Consider the following 18,182-nt stretch of genomic DNA (forward strand, 5'->3'; position numbering starts at 1 on the left):
TCCGATCCGTTTTGGCGGCGAAATCCTGCACCTTTGTCGCTAACGCTGTCTCCACGCACAACGCTCCGTACTGCCCACGCACCCCAGCGACACAGTCCGCCGAGGTTGAGAAGCTCGCCAAGCGATGGTGCCAAATCAGTTCCTCCTCCTCCATCGCAGCGTCATGCTCCCAATCTTTTTGTCCCTCTGCACTTGCAGGCGCTTCTCCATTTCTTCCTGGAATGATATTGGCAGCCATTCGCAAATGACCGAAGGGCCTGTTTATAATGAAGGCTTCGAAGACAATATACTTACAAGAAACTAGCATACTAACCCGCTGAGCCAAAAGAGTGAACACTCTGGCTAGTGTCGTGGGCTCAACAGTTGAGCTGAATTCCTGACAACTTGGTGTACGGAGACAGGAAGATTATGACGTATGTATAGGGGCTTATCACGCGGGCTTTCCGCCTCGACTATGCATAAGCAGGCACCGTTTATCAAGCGTTTTTTTTTGAGTCGCTTATTTCAGAGCCCTACAAACAGTGCAATTGCGGCCAGACGCTGATCAATGTTGAAGCTGCGTATAGGCTCACTACATTTGAAATCATTGATGAGTTATAATTCTGTGCATGCACTCCAGGCCGTCGTTCTCCGATATAGTGTGACTTTAAAATGAAGGTCAAGACTATCCAACTTTTGGAGAGTCGTGTGATATTAAAGCGCTTCGTCAACATATTCATAGGAGATTAGAGTATATATATTCAATATATATTCGAAATTCTCAAAAGAATCTTCAATTCTCTGCTTCAGATGTCACCGCCTTGACATAGCTAGCATGTTTTTCCTTTTGATTTAGGCGTTCATATCTGACATAGTTAAGAAGACTGGCTTGTGTTTGAAGAGAATCAACAGAGATTTCTTACCAGTCTTGCTGCTTACCAGTAAGTTTGGTTGTGATCATTTTCTATGAGCGACCTGTGTGATTACCCCATAAGCTGCCAAAAACCAGCAAATGTGCATATAGTCTTATGTCTTGGGAGCTAGGGCTCTTGTCACTTTCTAATTCACAGGACCTTTCTATATTAATTTATTGAACTGTTCCTAAGGCGCTCAGCAGGAGGCTTCAGTACAACAAGCATCACTGATGTGAAGACTGCCAAAGGCTCTGCCCTTGGTACTATCCCTGCTGATGGTATGTCAGCTATGCTCGGCAAGGATGAAAAAGCCCAGGTCTTTTCGGACGTTGAGATCACATCGAATTGCACTGCTCTTATCCTTTGGCGTCGCTGGTACCATCTCAAGTGCTCGTGGCGGTAAAACCTATTATCTATCAACAAATGCTTGCACATCAGCCAAGGCTATCGCAAAGACTGTTTAATTGTTATTTGGGTAGGAGGGAATACCACATTAACTGGGACTGGACATCTCAAAAATTTTAATGCTGGTATCATGGAAGCCTTGCGTATGTTTTTGCTAACTTCACGCTGGGCTAGGGATTCTATCCTTGAAAATATACATTTGTACTATCGTTTCCATGTACCTTTTGAATCCATTTTAATAGCTCATCCTTTTTTGAAGACTGCTCTTGGTAGGTGGGGGTCGGCCACCCGGATTTTAATATCCCAATCGCCTCAAGAATCTCTAGTTAACTAATAGCTAACTCCCTAGACTCTCACGCACCCGGCATTAGAGCGAGTCGAGATGTGCAGACTTCTTTGTGTGTCCCGATGAATTCGAACCTGAGCGCGGGCTCGACGATTCTCTTTTCAAAAATCATACGGAAGCTGCCCAACCTTTCGCCGTCGGTCACTGCACTATTGTTGTCATTGATACTTTCAACCCACACTATCTGCTGCTAAATCCTTTCTTCTCACTACATTCCAGCCAGCCATCAATTGCAAAAGTACATGCCTTCGTTGCTGTGTTCAATGGAGAAGCGATCAACCCCTTGCTATGAAGTCTTGCTTCATTGTCATCCAGAAAATGCTGGGGCAGGTTCATTGCAACTGGCTGCTAGCCAATATGGTGCCGTTGGCATGGGTATTTAGCCTACACATTAACTGCTAGTTATAACACTGCCAAAATCATCCCCCAAAAGTCAACCAGCAGTAACTCCATAAGTTGACAGAGTCAAAAATTTTGTCAAGGTTGTAAAGTTAGTTATGAGCTTAAAATCAAGCTTAATTCAACATCGATGTGCTGAGCACTCCATATCTCTGTCCGTAACGCGTAGTTTTCTCATAGCTAACTAACCAGTAGGTCAAGGTTGGTGGAGAAAATTTTCTTTGATCCCAGCATGGAAGATTGGATGGAAATTTACCCTAGTCGCGCAAGGAAAGCTGTCAATTGGGTTCCTTCGCCTCTGTATGTGCGATTCTCCACAGGGGCTGCCGAAGCACCATCGCCCACAATAGTTAGTAAGACCCTCACAAGTTAGGTACTATGTATCTGGTACTATTTACCTCAATGTCAGCCTACTGGTGCACCATTGCTCATCCTGGGAAACCCAATTAGTTGCTATTAAAACTAGTGGACTTGTTGGTAATGATATCTCTGGCTATTGTTACTTAGCAGGGCTCAGAGGGTTCAGTGCCAACACCAAAGCGGTTTGCTAAGCCCTTCAGGGCTTTTTCGGCGCATGTGTGATCCCCCTTTGCATAAGCTACATTTTCCAACTTCGCAGCTAAACAAGCTCCGCTTTAGCCGCAACCTCTGTGCTCTGTTTGATGGTGCCCGCTTAAGTGATTCTAACAGCCATAGCCTTATTCCCTTTGCCCTTCCTGGTGTTGTTTACCAAGCGCCTTTTTTTCTCTGAAATATAAACAATTTTTGAAGGTGAAACAAACAGCCCTTCCAGGGCGAAGAAACACCTGTAGGAAGGCCAGGAGAAGCTCAGCCTCATTGAATTCATCTTTGTAGCTAAGGTTGGACTACACCTCAAGCAACTAAGGTCAGTCTACAGGTTTAAGTGCTCCAACATACATCAGAGGTCCCCCATAGCCCTCGCAGACATGCAGCATTGACAGGAGAATTAAAAGTGTATGCGATCTCCTTCTCAAAGGTTGAGAAAAAAGGCCCTGACAGCGAAAGCACTCTGAGCAAGGAAAAGAGGTATCTCTTATGTTGCTGAAAGAGGATGAAGCCTTAACATCGGGGTTCGCCCTCCAGTTCGGTTGATGCTCTTTAGCTAAGCTCTATATACATTCGAAAAATATGGAAGTAACTGCAGCGAGGAGAAAAAAGATACGTATATTTGCGCTTCATAATAAGCCAAGCAATGGATCTTAGCTAGGAAGTGGACCAGCGACTTTCAAGATGTTTTGCTATAGGAACGATCCGAGCATGACGGAGAGTGGATTTTGTCTTTACCGACAAAGAGCCGATGGATGTATGGAATATTTACACGTCGCGCTCAGCATAACTCTGAATCATGCCCTCCAGGGTTGGCTCGTACTCCTTGAGAATCACCCTGTCCCCTTCCAGCACGGTGTTTGCCTGCACGAACACTTTGCGTGGAATCTTCTTCTGCAGCACAACGGGTCGCACTTTTTGGCTCCACCATTCATCCACGTGTGTGATACCGTCATATAATCTCTTCCCTTCTTCAACGTCTGCAGTAGCCTTGTAGACGTGTAACTTCTGCAGGTATTTTTCAACAGCCGGGCGTCCATGGGTCAAAATCTTAGATCTATCTAGGTGGATTTCAAGGTCCGACAGATCATCCTGGCTGTGCTTCAGTTGGACAAAATCGCCCCCAGCGTCGAGGAACGTGCGAAGGATGCTATATCGGGCTTGCATGTGTGCTTGCCCCCATTTTTGACTCTTCGGATCCCAGAATTCCAAGGCGGTGATACCAGCACGGGCCATCGTTAAATAGCTTGCATAGAGCACGTTTCCTGCCTCGCCTTCAAGGTCCTCATCGCCATTTCCGAACCCAAAAAGTTCCAGAATACCAAAATCGCATCCGAGGGCCATGGCAACACATTCTGCACGGCACTCCTCATATGACGAAGCAATGGACCCAAAAACTGAGCTCCATGTCTGTCCAGGCTTGTACCAAGTAGTGATGGGTTTGTTTGTAATTGGACTGACAGGTGGTTTGGAAACGTCAAAGTTGAATTCACCCGGGGCAGTCTCTTGCAATAGTTTCCCGGTGCCGTGTCCCAACAGTTCGTGAATACCGACCTGGACTTCAAAGGCAGGGTCTCTATATTTCCGGAAAAGTTCCAAATCTTGCTCACGAATAAATGGAATAGGTTCATTCGGAGCCTTTGCGCTCAAAACGTTGCCAAGGGAAACATTTTTAAATCCTAAGTTCTGCCGAATGTCATCATAATTCGGAATATTGATTCCAGCAGGAATGCCACTTCCAGCGAATGTCAAAACTTCCAATGAAGTGAAATCAGGGCTGTGAAATTTGTCTTTCTCGAAGTCTTTGCTCCATGGTAGCTTTGGAATAAAAGACTCAGCTTTTGAAACCAGTTTGCCAAACGCTTTTGTGCGTTCTTGATTTACCTACAGAAAATCATTAGAAAGCTATCAGCTTCGGGATAGGGTCTGAAACAAACCATAGCGGCAAATCCTTCCCACTCCCCGCGAACACCATGAGGATCACGATACGTTTCAACAAATCCTAGGTCTGACTCTACCATTGGCCCTTTATCTTTGATCCAGTATCGCTGGCTCTCCTTGTAGGCTTCAAGCGATCCCGTTTCAAACGATTTAACGTATTCATCGTACATGTTCCTTTGGATTTCATTTGCTGCATTCAAACAAGCTTGCCTGGCATTTTCTGAAATTCTAGCCATTTGTTCCGAGTAGTCCCCATAGACGAGAGTAAGTCGTTTCCCCTGAAGTTTCCCTTCCAGAGACCATCCATTTATATCACCCACATCTCTATCATTTCCCGCGGGATTCTTTTGCGCCGAAGCGATGAGAAGCTCGAAGTCACCGTTTTTCGTCTTTCTCAGTCTAGTATTTTCAAGCAGAAGTTTCTTCTTCTCCAAGAAATCGCCCACCAACGTTATTTCTTCTTTCGTAATCGTGGCAGAATCTGGATAATACGTCGTCATATGCCCGTCCTCCGGGTATCCCAGGTGCATTAGCGGAGGAGACGAAGTTTCGTATATGCCACCGGCGGTTTGCGACGCCGCCTCAAACGCGGTCTTTGATTCTTCCGTGACGGATGCCAGCTGTCTGAGTACGTTCTCCGGTACTCTAGGGATAAATTTTGAATCTCCAAAGCCCTTATAATTGCCGCAGTTTCCCAAGAACTGAGCTGCATACTCTAGAAAGTGCTGTGTCTCGTCCTGGCTGACGCCGGTTTTCTCGCCAAGGGATTTCCAGTCGCCATTGCAGGCGCGGTAGAGAGACATAATAAGATCGTAGATTGGCTCAGATTCTGGAGAAACTTGACGAAGGGTAATCCTGGTTCCTAAAAACGCAGCTCTATTATATGATTAATTATCGTTAGCACAATTCTCAACCCAAAACAAATTCACTCCGTATAACAGTAGGGCAGGCTAACAGGCTTCATAAGGGTTTGACAGCAGGAATAATATCAGTTAAGCCAGGAGTATGCACGGGACATCTTCTGGATCCCTGGGAGGAAATGATGTCGATACTCCTAGACTTACCTGCTGACGAAATGGGCATATCGTTTCAATTTCTCATCTTTCAATGCATCGAAGTGTTGCTTGATTTCTAGCCTGACCACCGTCGGGGGAGAATCCGCGAGATACTGCTCCTTCACCTTGGCATCCATAGTGGGAAAGCAATTGGGTATTCCGCTAGCTGTTGATGAGTTTGAATTGATAGAAGAGGCAGCACTGGAAGATGATCTGGTGAGGTATGACTGTATGTGCGGAAGACACGTGTAGGGTTGAGTTGGAAGACGAGGGAAAGTCAAGGAGGGACGGGCGACCCTTTTGATAGTCGTGCAGGAGATTCGAAGAGGGGTCATTCCCGCCAACCCCAGCCTGGGACGACGTGCACGCGCGGGGAGAAGAATGAACTTAGGCTTCTTGGTTCCAGCCTAAGATCCAAACAGCGACTAGTTAAAAGGGAAACTATTTCAGTTTGTTAAGTTTAACTAACTAGTTGGTTAGTTACAACAGCAGTGGCTGAGCTTTAGAATGTCTGCCCATTAATTTTCTACGTGTCAAACTTAACCCCGAAATACCATCACAGCGTTGCATAGCAGCTATGGTTTTTGACTGTCCTCCCAGCCCGGATTATTTCCAGATTACAGAACAAATTTTAGCCATGAAGATTGAAATCAACAATTCCTTTTCTTAAACCATGCAATGCTTCCAGGGCTTTACAAACTTAAAGTAGGCTCTCGTATTTATCAAGGCCCTGAACCTGGGAATTCCCAGGCCTCAATGGTAAGCGATTATCTGAGGATAGCCCTGTAGATGCCTGACGGGAATTCAAGGATCCAAGAGGAGTGGGGGGAGGTAGCGACATTGGGTTCATTTTCGGGGGCGCATAATTAGACGGAGGAGGTGGAGGTATCGTGAACACTGAACTTGTTTGTTGTAACGAATGGTGCATAGGAGGCTTCATCGCTGATTGGTATAAAGGCGAATTCATAGAGAGGTTTGAGGCGCCCGGTTGGGGATCGGGGGTAGACCTTGTTCCTGCAGAATTCAAGGATGGGGAAGTGGCTGGGAATTGATATGTGGACGCAAGGCTTTGTCCGCACGTAGGCTGCAGCGCGGGAAACGAAGAGACTTTGGAATCTGGTGTGATTGATCGTGGATCAGAACCTGGACCGAGAGTACTCGCAGCTGGGCGACTTGAAGACCAAGAAAACTTAGGCCCAGCATCGGCCGTCGACGGCTGTGCAGAAGATGAAAGCGTTGCGCCCCATGTGTCCAGGGAATTATCAGCCTTGGCAGCACGATCCTTCCCCAGTACGAGCCGCTCAAAATCCGACTCCTCACTTCCAGCAACACCAACATTGATATTAGTCGACATTCCAAACGGGCTAGAGGTATTATTCCGCGACTTATCCCCATTACTTGACGACAGCTCTTGAAGCTTCTTCTTCTGTTCAGTTTCAATGCGTGTTGAAAGCGACTTGATAAGATCCACATAGCTGCTGAATTGTTGCACGTTGAGTAGTGGCCCCAAACTGAATGCCCACATAATCGGGAGGACGTCCAAGGCGAGAAACTCCATATCCACAATTTGACCAATTTGCTTAAAAACATTCAAAGCTGCCATCATGACAGCTGGTTCTTTGGTTTTAATCGCCTTCAAGAGAGGAACTACCTTCTCCTGGATAGTAAATTTGTCGAGGATAGACGTGTGACTGGAGCTTAGAGACCGGGAATTGCTTATTACCCCAGATAACTCGTCTGTCGAACCCATAGCGTCAACGGTGCCGCCACAGAGAATAACAAAAGCTTCCAGCCCGCGGATTTTAATGGTTAAGCTGCTTGTTTTGCTAAAAACCAGAGCGATAGGTGGGAACACTTCGTCCTTAACAGTTGAGAAATCCAGGACTGGCAGCATAACCGGAAGACATCTTAAGGATGCATCCACTAGGCTATGGATAGGCGAATCCAATCCCAGGTGAATCAGTGGCCAAACATCTATGAACCTTTTGTTAATTGATGGCGCTGTGTTTGTGCATATCTCGGATACTAACCATCCTTAAAATCTTTCCCAGAGCAATTATCAGCGAGAAGCCTCATATTTTCCAAGACAACCATCAGACCAGCATCTTTACTAGTGTCCCGTTCTACTGCAACCCCCTTGTTGTTTGAAGGAGTAAATAATTCCTTTAATTGGGGAATTACTTTCTCTGGTACAACGTGACGTCCAGTTGGAAGCCTACCGATGATTTTGAATGCATTCTGCAAAATAAGTGGCAAAAGCTCTCGGTCTTTAGCCTCCTCTAGCAAAGCGGGAAGGACCTTCTTCTCCAGAACCGAGCTTGGAAATTCTGGCAAGACGCGTTCAAGGCCCCGCATAAACTGAGACTTCTCATGTGGTGTTTTCGCGGGGAAAGATTCCAAGAATCGGATGGTAGATACTAGAACATTATCGAAATATTGAGCTTGCTGAAACTCACGAGCATTCATCCGCTGCGCTGGCCTTCTCGTTATAAGTCTCGGGAGAACTTCAGTCCGAAGGCTTCTCGGGATTGGTCGCGAACACTGGAATGAATTGCCTTGCGAAGGAACAGTGGAGGGAGACGATATAAGCCTTTTATATGTGTTGATGCTATGGTGTGCTTGGATTGGTGAGGTATGTGGTGAGTTGTAGAGGGCAACTATTATTAGTCCGAGAGAGAATAGGTCTGCTGCAACGGACACGTTGGAGTCGAGAACAAAATCCGGGGAGGTATAGTCCAAATCAAGCTGAACAGAGTGTGGAAGCTGGGTATCATGATATAAAACTTCGGAAAGCGCTAATGGAGGCAATTGGGAGGCTGTTTGTGAATCAGCAGGTCCCGCGAACGCAAGGCCGGATATCTTCCAGTCCGATTTGGAATTGATGTAGATTGCATTTGGGGTCAGATTGCCGTGAACCAGCCCGGCCGATTCGTGGAGGAATTCAAGTCCTTTGCCAATTTGAAGCAAACCTTTCTGTATTTCGAGTTCGTCTATTTCAAGGTCCCGTCTCTGTCTCGAGCCATCAGGACTCTCAACCACGAACCGGCTGGCACGACCTCCGACGCCACCGGTACGCTCCTGTTCATCTTTCTCCTGCAGCAAACCAGCTAGCGACGCAGTGAGAGGTTCAGTAACAAACATCAAGCCCCCATTTCTTGTGTCTTCAACCGGCTCAAGAACCTGGAGGATCGAGGGGTGTCTCAGCCTGGCGAGATTTGATGCCTCTCGCCTCAAACGCTCAATGACTCCATCATGTAACTTCTTCAGGTAGGAAGAGCTGGAGCGAGATCCAAAGCCACTAGACCGATATTCTAAGGACTTCCTTTCAAAAATGAAAACAGAGGCCGGAGCGCCGGTGCTTTTCTTCTTCCCGTCGTGTACCTTCCAGGGCCCAGAGATAAAAGAGGGGCTTGGGGAAACCTGATAATTCGCAGAGATATTCGAGCTAAAGGATTTCAAGGAAGAGAACATGATCGCTCGGGACAAAAGATATTCATTTAATAAAAGGTATGTAGGGAGCTAACCGAAGGAGAGTCGTATATCAAAGCAATCCCAACGCAGGGCAGTTGACTGATGCCAAGAAACTGCGATATCACTCCATTAAATACATTTATTCTGAGGAGGAGAAGAGCCAGGGGCAAATACGAACAGCAAGCTGCTCCAATGCAAGCAAATTGCAAAAACAGACCATGCTATGATGCGCTATGGAGAAACGAAGCGGCCCGAACACAATCGTTCTCAGACCGCGATGCCAGGCCGACGGTCCTGCGTCGCCAAGAAAGGCAAGCTGGCGCCGTTCTACCACGTGATATCATTTATTAGATAAGCGTTTGCCGAGACTTACCATTCCCAGACTCCGATTTTGCTCCGAGCCGAGTTCCGTGGGGTGGCCGCTGATTGGCCCGCTGGTTGTCGGGGCCCGCGCGGGCGGTCAAAGGGCGGAAAGTTGAACCCCAAGCTCCGCCGTTAAGCGCTGAGTCAAGCTCTCAGTCGAGGCTGTGGGCATTCTTACTTTAACATTTCTCGAGATACCAGCCATCCTGTGTCGCCAATTGCGACCCCTCTCCGCTCCAAAATCCTCTCTGCTCTTTTTCTCACTGTGTGCGGCCCTCGCTTTTTCTTTTCCGTTCGCTTCTCCCGCTTCACAATGAAGAACATCCTTAGACTCAGCCGCGCAGGTGCCCGCTCCCTTTCCGGCAGCCCCTCTCACTCTCCTTTCCTCCGGTATGCGGTCAATGCCGCATGGCAAAGGGGCTACAGTGCCTGGCAATCGCCAAGCAGAAGCGATGGCCTACCCGGCATCGATGCTTCGAAGCTCTCCGTTACAAAAACTACCAGCCCAAAGAATCTTCTCCCGCCAAAAGAGCTCGTTTTTGGATCGACTTTCACAGGTTTGGGCTCCATTGCACCCTGGGAGTGAGAGAGACACGCCGCTGATCCGGATGGAATAGACCACATGCTCCGGGTCAATTGGAACACCAAAGATGGATGGTTGGCCCCAGAAATCGTACCATACCAGAATCTTAGCCTTGATCCGGCCACTTGCGTTTTCCACTATGCCTTCGAGTGTTTTGAGGGAATGAAAGCCTATAAAGGCAAGGATGGCTCTATCAGATTATTCAGGCCCGATAAAAACATGGCCCGACTCAACAAGTCCTCGAAACGCATTGCGTTGCCCACCTTCGACGGTGAAACGATGATAAAGCTAATTGGGGAACTTGTGAAGCTGGACAGCAGATTTATTCCACAGTGAATCTCCTCGTCCATCGGTTAATTTGTTCTGGCCCTCACCCGCTTACCAATTTCTTTCACAGGGAACGAGGCTACTCCCTATATCTCAGACCTACCATGATCGGTACTCAAAGCACGCTTGGTGTGTCCCCCCCGGGCTCGGCAATGCTCTTCGTGATTGCTAGCCCCGTTGGGCCGTATTATCCTACCGGTTTCAAAGCTGTCTCCCTGGAGGCGACGGACTATGCTGTTCGCGCTTGGCCAGGAGGCGTTGGAGACAAGAAGCTTGGAGCAAACTATGCGCCATGCATCGTCCCACAACTAGAAGCCTCTACCCGTGGATTCCAGCAGAACCTTTGGCTTTTTGGCGAAGAGCAATACTTGACTGAAGTCGGTACCATGAATCTCTTCATTGCCATGAAGAACAAGGAGACCGGCCAAAATGAGCTCATCACACCCCCGTTGGATGGCACCATTTTGGAAGGTGTCACCCGGGATTCTGTGTTGACGCTCGCTCGTGAGAGACTAACACCCAAAGGCTGGAAGGTCAGCGAGCGCAAGCTCACCATGGCCGAGCTTGCAGAAGCAGCAGACGAAGGCCGATTGATTGAAGTCTTCGGTGCCGGCACCGCTGCAATCGTGAGTCCCGTTCGTAATATCAGCTGGAAGGGACGACTCGTCGATTGTGGATTGAAGAAGGACGAGGAGGCTGGCAAGATTGCGCTCGAGATGAAGAACTGGATTGAAGGCATCCAGTATGGTGAAGAGAAGCACCCATGGAGGTAAGCCGGACCCTAGGAAGGTTATACGATTTGAATTGAGATTAACAATCTTACAGTGTTGAGCTTTGAAGCGACTATTGCTTCTTGCGGTTAAAATAAAATAACGGTTGCTCGGCTACCTCCTTTTTTTCCTTTTTTCTTTCTTTTTTTTTCTTTTTTTTTTGTTTTTGAAATTTACTCTGGATCTTGAAGGCTTTTCGGTAGCATGGCTTTTAACCCTTTTTTTAGACTTCTGATCCCGCATCTACTTACCTGTCCTGAGCATTTGGACGATAATTACAGAGTCACATAAGCCTTGATTTTCATACATTCAAATCCGTACACACCTAGACGGGAATCCTGATGTTATCGTGACTATCCTAGGTCTCTAGCTTCAGTCCACGATTCATGTCCACGACTTTGCCAGATAATCTTATGACTTACTGTCAAGTTCTTTGCAACACACCCTTTATTTCATATTCTCGTTCGCTGTACTGACGCTCTTAAGGTCCACCGGACTAGGCCGCACACTGGTGCCTTGCGCATCCTTCCCTCCCGAGGAGGCTGAACAAAGTGCCAATAACCCGGGACTCAACACCACTAATATTATATGCCATGCTTATTACGCAAGGGCATTTATTTCAAAATGCCATTTTCTTTTATTAACTCCGTACTCCGTACTTCGTACACACAGCCCATGCGCACCCAAGATTTTTCATCGTCCACTCCACTGGCGGCAAGGCCGGAGAAACAAGTATTCCTGCTGATTGAAATCTCAACCAACGAGCCCATTTAAGCGTCAACAGGGAGCAACTGACTCTGTATGACTACGCCCTTGTTACCAGTCGTAGATCATCTTTCTCTTAACAATACGGTTTCCTTATCAGGCCGAGGCAATTTGTCACTGACATTAGAATCCGAGCGGGAAAACGCTGAGTCCTCGGGTCCGAGCAGCAGCAACAAAACCAATCGAGATATTGTGGATATTTGTGTATTTACATATAGTATGTACAAATATATGCAGTTGGTTGAAAGGTGGATCGGTAAATGACTTCTCATAAAAAGTAGAGAAATACATTAAATGCCAAAGCACGCTGGTGGATTTGAGCTTGCCTCCGTTCTACTGTCGATATTTCACTAATGGCTTATCAAAAGGCTGGAGGCTGAGGCCGTATTCGATTTCTCCGTCGTAGAAGTAGCCTTTCCTTGCTCAATACACAGCTGACGAGCACGGTCCAGAATGCGGCTCATCCTAGGGGTTTTTATTGAAGTGGGTAGCCCTTGTTTCCCAGAAGTCAATTTGAATATCGATAAAATGTGGGCTGCTCATGCTTTTGCGGGAGCATCGGAGGCTTGGACTGGACTGTCTCTCGGGCGAAACTGATGAAAACGCCCTATACATACCGTTTTAAATGCACTTGCGTTCGGCTCCTCACCTCACAGTGGCAATCGCGGATATTGGCAACCCTAAGATGCCGATGCCAGGTTGGAATATCCACTCCGTGCCCTCATGAGAACACTCCCTGGTGTGCATGATGATTCGACCTGGGGAATAGTCCAATAAATATCATTTGATCATGCAGGTATAATTTAAGAAAACATGACAATCCAGCGCAACTGTCGCATAGCCATCCCTGTCCCACTTTCAGCGTGTTACGTCGCTGCTATAGTTCACTGGGATTGTTTTGTCAATGTAGTAATTTCACGGGGTTGTTATGACCTCCCTTCACTCCGTACACTGGAGGGAAATTGGCTTTTGACCCAACCAAAAAAGAAAAGAAACCCAAAGTTCGTGTCGGAGCCAGTATTCCATTCCTGCGGAAGATCAACTTCCAAGTTGAGAGAATATTATCGTGGAAATTGGCCCCCATAGATGCGAGAATTTGCTGCTATGCATGGTCCATGGACGAGCAAGATCTGTACGAGAAGAAATCTCCGGGAGCGAGTGCATTTGGTACGGACTAAAGCTCCAGAAACCCCTGTGAATGTCTGCATTCGCAGGTTCCCCTGGGATATTGTATTTACAGGGAAGGCCGCCGGGCGGGGGGTATGACAGGGGGAGTACAGCCAACCATGAGGCTGCATTGACGTTTGCATGGGTGCACACCATGATGATGATGTGGATAAATATAGAAATTGCAGTACCGACTCCTAGGTGGGTGGCGGCTCACTGGTTATTAACTCAAAATTCTCCCTAATCTAACCTGCACCCTGGCTTTCTACTATGTAAATCTTAAAAACAGAAAATCCCTTCCTATCTTCTTAAAACAGAAACTAGTGACAACACCGGTGGAGATGCAACCATGGGAAGCAGAAACATAGGAAATTCGTAATCCTCTTTTTTTTTTTTTAATCATTAGACATCCCAGTGACAAAGCAAAGGGAAAACTGAGGAGACCGTTGTAATATTGAACTTCAGAGAAGGATGTTGAGGCCTAGTGCGGGCGGTAGTTTCTCTGGCTGTATGGCGTCATAGCATCTGAGACCGGGAAGCCATTTGGATCGTAAAGATGATAGTCCCGAGGCTCCGCTAACGAGGGCTGCAAGAACTGCTTAGTCAAGCTGCACTGAAATTGGACAAGGAATATACATACTTCGAGAGCAGATTGCTGATATAAGGCTGTGTTTTCTAGGATACCCGTTCCTATGTAGCTCGTATTGTACTCAAGAAAACTCTCGGCGTGGGCAACGAAAGCTCGATCTCCACCAGAACCTGTTCGATGGGATGGAGTCGGGGCTTGGACATAGCTGTCTGAGGAAAAACCGGACCCATATGGGCTCGTCGCTGAATAATGCGAACTCTGTACTGGATATTGGACATAAGCGTAACTCTCCGTATATGGCAGGGTTGAAGAAGCCAACTCCGATAGAGCGTAATGCTGTTGGTAGGGGTAAGATTGGGCCTCAGTGTGGTGGCTGTTGGTGATCATAGTCTCTCTGGGAGCCAAATCTGTTGGACTTGTCTGATTGAAACCATATGGAGTTTGACAAGCTGGCGACTGAAGACGTGACGAGCGGTCTTCATGAGATATTCCGCCCGAAGGGCTCGTTGTATCACGCTGGGCTGCGCATCGCTCTTCCTTCTCCAGATTCTCCATGCGTTGTTTGAGTTTCTTACCTAGCATGAGTTAGTTCAATCTGACCCCTTGGAACGGACGCTAGGAATAGTCGGCGTACGATAGTTCCGCTGAGCAATGCGGTTCTGGATGCGACGTCTCTCCGTAAGATCTGAGACCTGGGTCCAATCTTCATCTGGGAGCGCGTTCTCGCTAAACGCGCTGCTTCCTGTCGTCCTCGAGAACGAGTTCGACTGTGGCGACGCAAGATAATCGCCACGGCGTTGCATGGCGGTGTGATATGCGTCCTGAGACCTGAAAATGTCCTTTCCAGCAGTAGCCAAGTAATACGATTGTTGGCAGCAGAGCTGAGCAAGAGAAAGGCTCGGGTGGACAATTGGTAGAGGGGAGGCCATGCTCGAAACGTGGGTAAATGAAAATTCAGACGCCTTATATGCGAACCTACAGATGCATCAAATATCAAAGATTGCCTAAAAGGCTGCAGGCAAAACGTGCGTTACGAGTAATTGCTGCAAATAAGTTTGCAGAAAAAGAAAAGAGATTTATAGACAGATACTCCATCTAACTGGCAGGGGATATTGGCCAGCAAATAGCCGGCATTAACACGAGCGATCGTGGATTCCACGGCACGACGAGATCTTCGCTTGATGGCGTTGAAGCATGGTTAAGTCAAGGCACCCAGGTGAAGGGGACGAATGTCGAGGAAACCGAGGGGGTTTAGCGGCCGCAGACTGGGGAACGAACGAACGGTGCTAGCGACATGCCCAGGCCTTCGTGATTTGCATCGAGAAACTTCCCTGCTGCAAGGTCTGTAATGACTCAGGGCGTGGACCACTGGCGGGATGAAAGATTAGTGTTCAATTTTAATTTGTGTTTCAAAAGCGAGCGATCCATTCTGATTTGCCCTTCGGGCGTGAATCCCCAGACAGCGGTGCTTGGAACGGAAAAAGAAACTTCTGCCCGTTTTTAGGCGGCAAGCGCTTGTCCTGCGCGATTTTGATGATAACTCGGCAAGGCTGGATGAGAAGACCCAGGAAAGGAAATCGCTTGAATTCTTCTTGACCAGAGCGGAGTCTGCCTTGCGGTCTTTTGCACAAGAATGCCAGCAGGGCTGGCGCAACGACACGCCGCAGGAGGGTGAAAGTGATGCCAATTCGGAATTGTGGTTGAGCTAGCCGCAAAGTGCGATAGTTCCAGTCTAAGCACGCTCGAAGCTGAGAAACTCGTACTCAAGGCCAGACAGATCCGAGTTTGCTGCAGAACGGCCGTTTGATGTGATCGTCGAGCAGGTCTTGGAAGCTGGCACGCGATTGAGGCTCAGAAAAGAACGCGAGCACGAGCCACAACCGGCCTGCGGCCAATCATAGCTTGTAGCTATACGATGCGCCAAGCCACTGCCGGCTGTCCGTTCAGCTGAGCCTGCCACACTGTATCAGGGGTTGATCTGGAATTTTGGATTCTCCCCAGTAGGCTCACGACGCGCAGGCGGTCTCTGTCGTGCACCGCCTCAAACCCCTTTCCCATCGGCCCGTCGGCCACCGTGGATATTCCATTGGGGGGCGCCCCCTTGACCCGCCGCGAACGCACACATCAAACTTCCGCTCCTCATGGTTTTGAGATCTAGCGAATTGACAGAGAATCCGTCCTGCAAAGCGTGGCTCAACGAGGGAGAATTCCGCTTTTTTTTCAGCCATTTCGTCAATGCACCCTTCCACCAATGGCCCGTCTCGGTTAGTTATATTGACCTCATCTCGCACTCTTGCCCAAGCTGGGCTGGACAGGCGATCATTTGAATGTCACCACCTCTGCTATTTTTGGAGTGCATGTAACCATGTTGGAGTACATGCAATTAGCTGCTTCCTTCAACTCTCCTTTGATGCCACTGTGGAAAGAATGCATGTGATCTCTGCAGAAGAAAAGGTCAGGTTCTGAGCTGCCTGGCGCTCGAGCCTTTGGTGGTGCTCTCTGTCTGCCTGTCTTCAAGAATTTTGGCAAGCAACAGCCAGATATGACGTTTGCCCCGTCCAAACTTCACCAGTCCTCAAGTTACACCTACCGAAAAGCGACACCAGTGACCAATTTTGATACCAGCTTGATGCCCTCAGGGAAGAGGCACCGGCCGTGCAATTTATTGACAAAAACGAATGAAAATTCTTCCATTAGGCCTGGCGAAAGTTTGGACAAAATCTTCAAGCACCGTCTAAAACCAACAGAATGGAGAGATCCTTCTTCGGAATATTCTGATCAGAGCCGCGATGAATCATCAAAAGAAAGCAAAATACGTCATAGTAATAGAAAATTGCTTTAAACAGTCCTATGGCTCATGATGACATGTATTTTTTTCCCTCTTCCCAAGAATGCTCAATCAACGCAACACCAAAAAAGAAAAAAAGAGGTAAAGAAGAACGGGTGGAAATGCAGAAGAGCGTATAGATACTTCGTTCGGCGGGATGCCGATTAGAGGTGACACATTTCTTCAGCTTAAAACCAATAACTTATCAAAACCCAGGTGTTCGGAAACGGTGGATAATATCGTGAGTGGGTAGATATAAACCGAACACTCCTTGCTATCCCGCTTCGCCAGCCCCATTTTTATTCATCGAGCCAGCAGCCGCAGAAGTGCCGACTCTTCGTTTCCGGATTGGCGCCTTCTTCCGTCGGTTAATCGCAGCCTGCTGAGGGTCCACAGCTCCCATTTCCGTATCACCATCAGCGTCGCCCGAGTCACGACGGGCTGCGTGGTAAATAGCACTCTCATCGAGTTCATGTATATCTTCCGGCTTCATTCTCAACCATTTCATTCGCGGGCCTGATTTGGCACGTTCTGAGACTTTAAATCCATATATTTTTGGTTCATATATTTTGCCTTGTCCTAGTCCGGGGGCCAAATTATCTGTCATCACGCCGTTGATCTGGATTGGCTGTCCCGCCGCACCCTGTGGCGTTTTACCGCTGCCTGCCGCCGGCAGACTGGTCACGGGTCCGTCCGCTGGGCCCGAAACGTCAAGTTCGGGGAACGTCATAAAGAAAAGACATCCAAATGTTGTGCCAAAAAATGCGCCATCAACAGTTTGAAATCGGCTGTTTGGAGGTGTGTATAGATCCTGGCAGCTCGGACAATATAATTTGACAGTGTCAAGTCCAGGGGTGTCTGTTCGTCCAACCGGTAGAACCCTGCATCCATTGCAAAAAACTCGTGGGCAAACTCCAAAATCTTGACGTTCATATTTTTCCAACATTTGTTGAATACCCTGGCGTGATGTGATGTAACGTTGGTGGATCAGCCCGTATAGAAGTTCTGCTGAGGTTTCGATAGCGCTGAGGTCACTCGCAACTCTTACATGCCTTCGCTCACTTGATCTTATATAGTCACGGTCGTCGCCTAGTATAGCATCTTCATCCTCATCATATTCGTCTTCGTCTTCATCTTCGTCATCCTCCGGCTCCACATCTAATATCATCTCCAGAGCTTCCTTAAACTTTGGAACCTGCGATTGCAGTCCCGTTAAATTGAAATCATCCTCGATGAATTCTTCGGAAACCTCCGCAAAATACTCATGTCCCATGAGGGAGCAAAACGCAGTTATCCATGACTCCGTGACTCCTGAAGAGATCGACATGGTGGAGAATCAGCGATAGGTTCGCTAAGGCGCAAAGCGCAAGGCGCTGTGCTGCGTGGGCGAAGCCGAAACTGGCTTTGGGTGACGAAGCCGTCGTCCTCAAAAGGATTTTTCAACGTTGAGGCACTTAGGGAACGACAAGAGCAACAGAATCAGGAGGATTTGCGAATGCGCCCTATACGTAAAATCGGGCAGCAGTGAGTGCAGGAGGTACAATTCAATGCGCGTCACGGCGCTGAAGGGAGGGAGCAAGAGTAGGAAGCAAACAATCACAAGAGCCGGGGTCCCGGCGCGATTATGATTTGCAAAGCTCTGGCTGAATTATATGGCAGGATACTGACAATAGGAAGTGGAGCGATAGAGCGAACAAGAGGTGCTAGTCAGGTA

General features: G+C 47.9%; 5 protein-coding genes across 5 annotated transcripts; 1 reads left to right on the forward strand and 4 right to left on the reverse strand.

The window, feature by feature from the left end:
- Positions 1-3,325: 3,325 nt before the first annotated feature.
- D8B26_003617 (uncharacterized protein) lies at positions 3,326-5,978 on the reverse strand. The gene is made up of 3 exons (XM_003068159.2): positions 5,616-5,978; positions 4,548-5,427; positions 3,326-4,494 (listed from the first exon to the last, which is right to left on the reverse strand). The coding sequence occupies exons 1-3, from the start codon at positions 5,939-5,941 to the stop codon at positions 3,379-3,381; spliced, it is 2,322 nt and encodes a 773-aa protein (XP_003068205.2). The 5' UTR covers positions 5,942-5,978; the 3' UTR covers positions 3,326-3,378.
- Positions 5,979-6,306: 328 nt separating this feature from the next.
- On the reverse strand, positions 6,307-9,077 carry D8B26_003618 (uncharacterized protein; the record flags this gene model as incomplete). Its single annotated transcript, XM_003068158.2, has 2 exons — positions 6,307-7,580; positions 7,637-9,077. 2 exons carry the CDS (start codon positions 9,075-9,077, stop codon positions 6,307-6,309), a joined length of 2,715 nt encoding a protein of 904 aa, XP_003068204.1.
- A 557-nt stretch (positions 9,078-9,634) lies between these two features.
- On the forward strand, positions 9,635-11,527 carry BAT1 (Mitochondrial branched-chain amino acid (BCAA) aminotransferase). Its single transcript, XM_066124206.1, has 4 exons — positions 9,635-9,997; positions 10,058-10,355; positions 10,421-11,119; positions 11,176-11,527. Exons 1-4 carry the CDS (start codon positions 9,754-9,756, stop codon positions 11,186-11,188), a joined length of 1,254 nt encoding a protein of 417 aa, XP_065980285.1. The 5' UTR covers positions 9,635-9,753; the 3' UTR covers positions 11,189-11,527.
- A 2,006-nt stretch (positions 11,528-13,533) lies between these two features.
- Positions 13,534-14,570, reverse strand: D8B26_003620 (uncharacterized protein; the record flags this gene model as incomplete). Its single annotated transcript, XM_066124207.1, has 3 exons — positions 13,534-13,638; positions 13,693-14,216; positions 14,276-14,570. The coding sequence occupies 3 exons, from the start codon at positions 14,568-14,570 to the stop codon at positions 13,534-13,536; spliced, it is 924 nt and encodes a 307-aa protein (XP_065980286.1).
- A 2,108-nt stretch (positions 14,571-16,678) lies between these two features.
- On the reverse strand, positions 16,679-17,795 carry CKB1 (casein kinase 2 regulatory subunit; the record flags this gene model as incomplete). Its single annotated transcript, XM_003068155.2, has 1 exon — positions 16,679-17,795. The coding sequence occupies one exon, from the start codon at positions 17,793-17,795 to the stop codon at positions 16,743-16,745; it is 1,053 nt and encodes a 350-aa protein (XP_003068201.1). The 3' UTR covers positions 16,679-16,742.
- Positions 17,796-18,182: the final 387 nt, after the last annotated feature.

Source organism: Coccidioides posadasii, chromosome 2, assembly GCF_018416015.2.
Source record: "Coccidioides posadasii str. Silveira chromosome 2, complete sequence".
NCBI classification, from domain to species: Eukaryota; Fungi; Ascomycota; class Eurotiomycetes; order Onygenales; family Onygenaceae; genus Coccidioides; species Coccidioides posadasii.

Bases quoted from the DNA above. Each gene is read 5' to 3' on its own strand.
- D8B26_003617 (XM_003068159.2), bottom strand. From the start codon at position 5,941: ATGACCCCTCTTCGAATCTCCTGCACGACTATCAAAAGGGTCGCCCGT. The intron at 5,428-5,615 runs GTAAGTCTAGGA...ATCATATAATAG, and splicing joins TATGCCCATTTCGTCAGCAG to AGCTGCGTTTTTAGGAACCA. The intron at 4,495-4,547 runs GTTTGTTTCAGA...GATTTTCTGTAG, and splicing joins GGGAAGGATTTGCCGCTATG to GTAAATCAAGAACGCACAAA.
- BAT1 (XM_066124206.1), top strand. From the start codon at position 9,754: ATGAAGAACATCCTTAGACTCAGCCGCGCAGGTGCCCGCTCCCTTTCC. The intron at 9,998-10,057 runs GTTTGGGCTCCA...CGGATGGAATAG, and splicing joins TTTTGGATCGACTTTCACAG to ACCACATGCTCCGGGTCAAT. The intron at 10,356-10,420 runs GTGAATCTCCTC...TTTCTTTCACAG, and splicing joins GACAGCAGATTTATTCCACA to GGAACGAGGCTACTCCCTAT.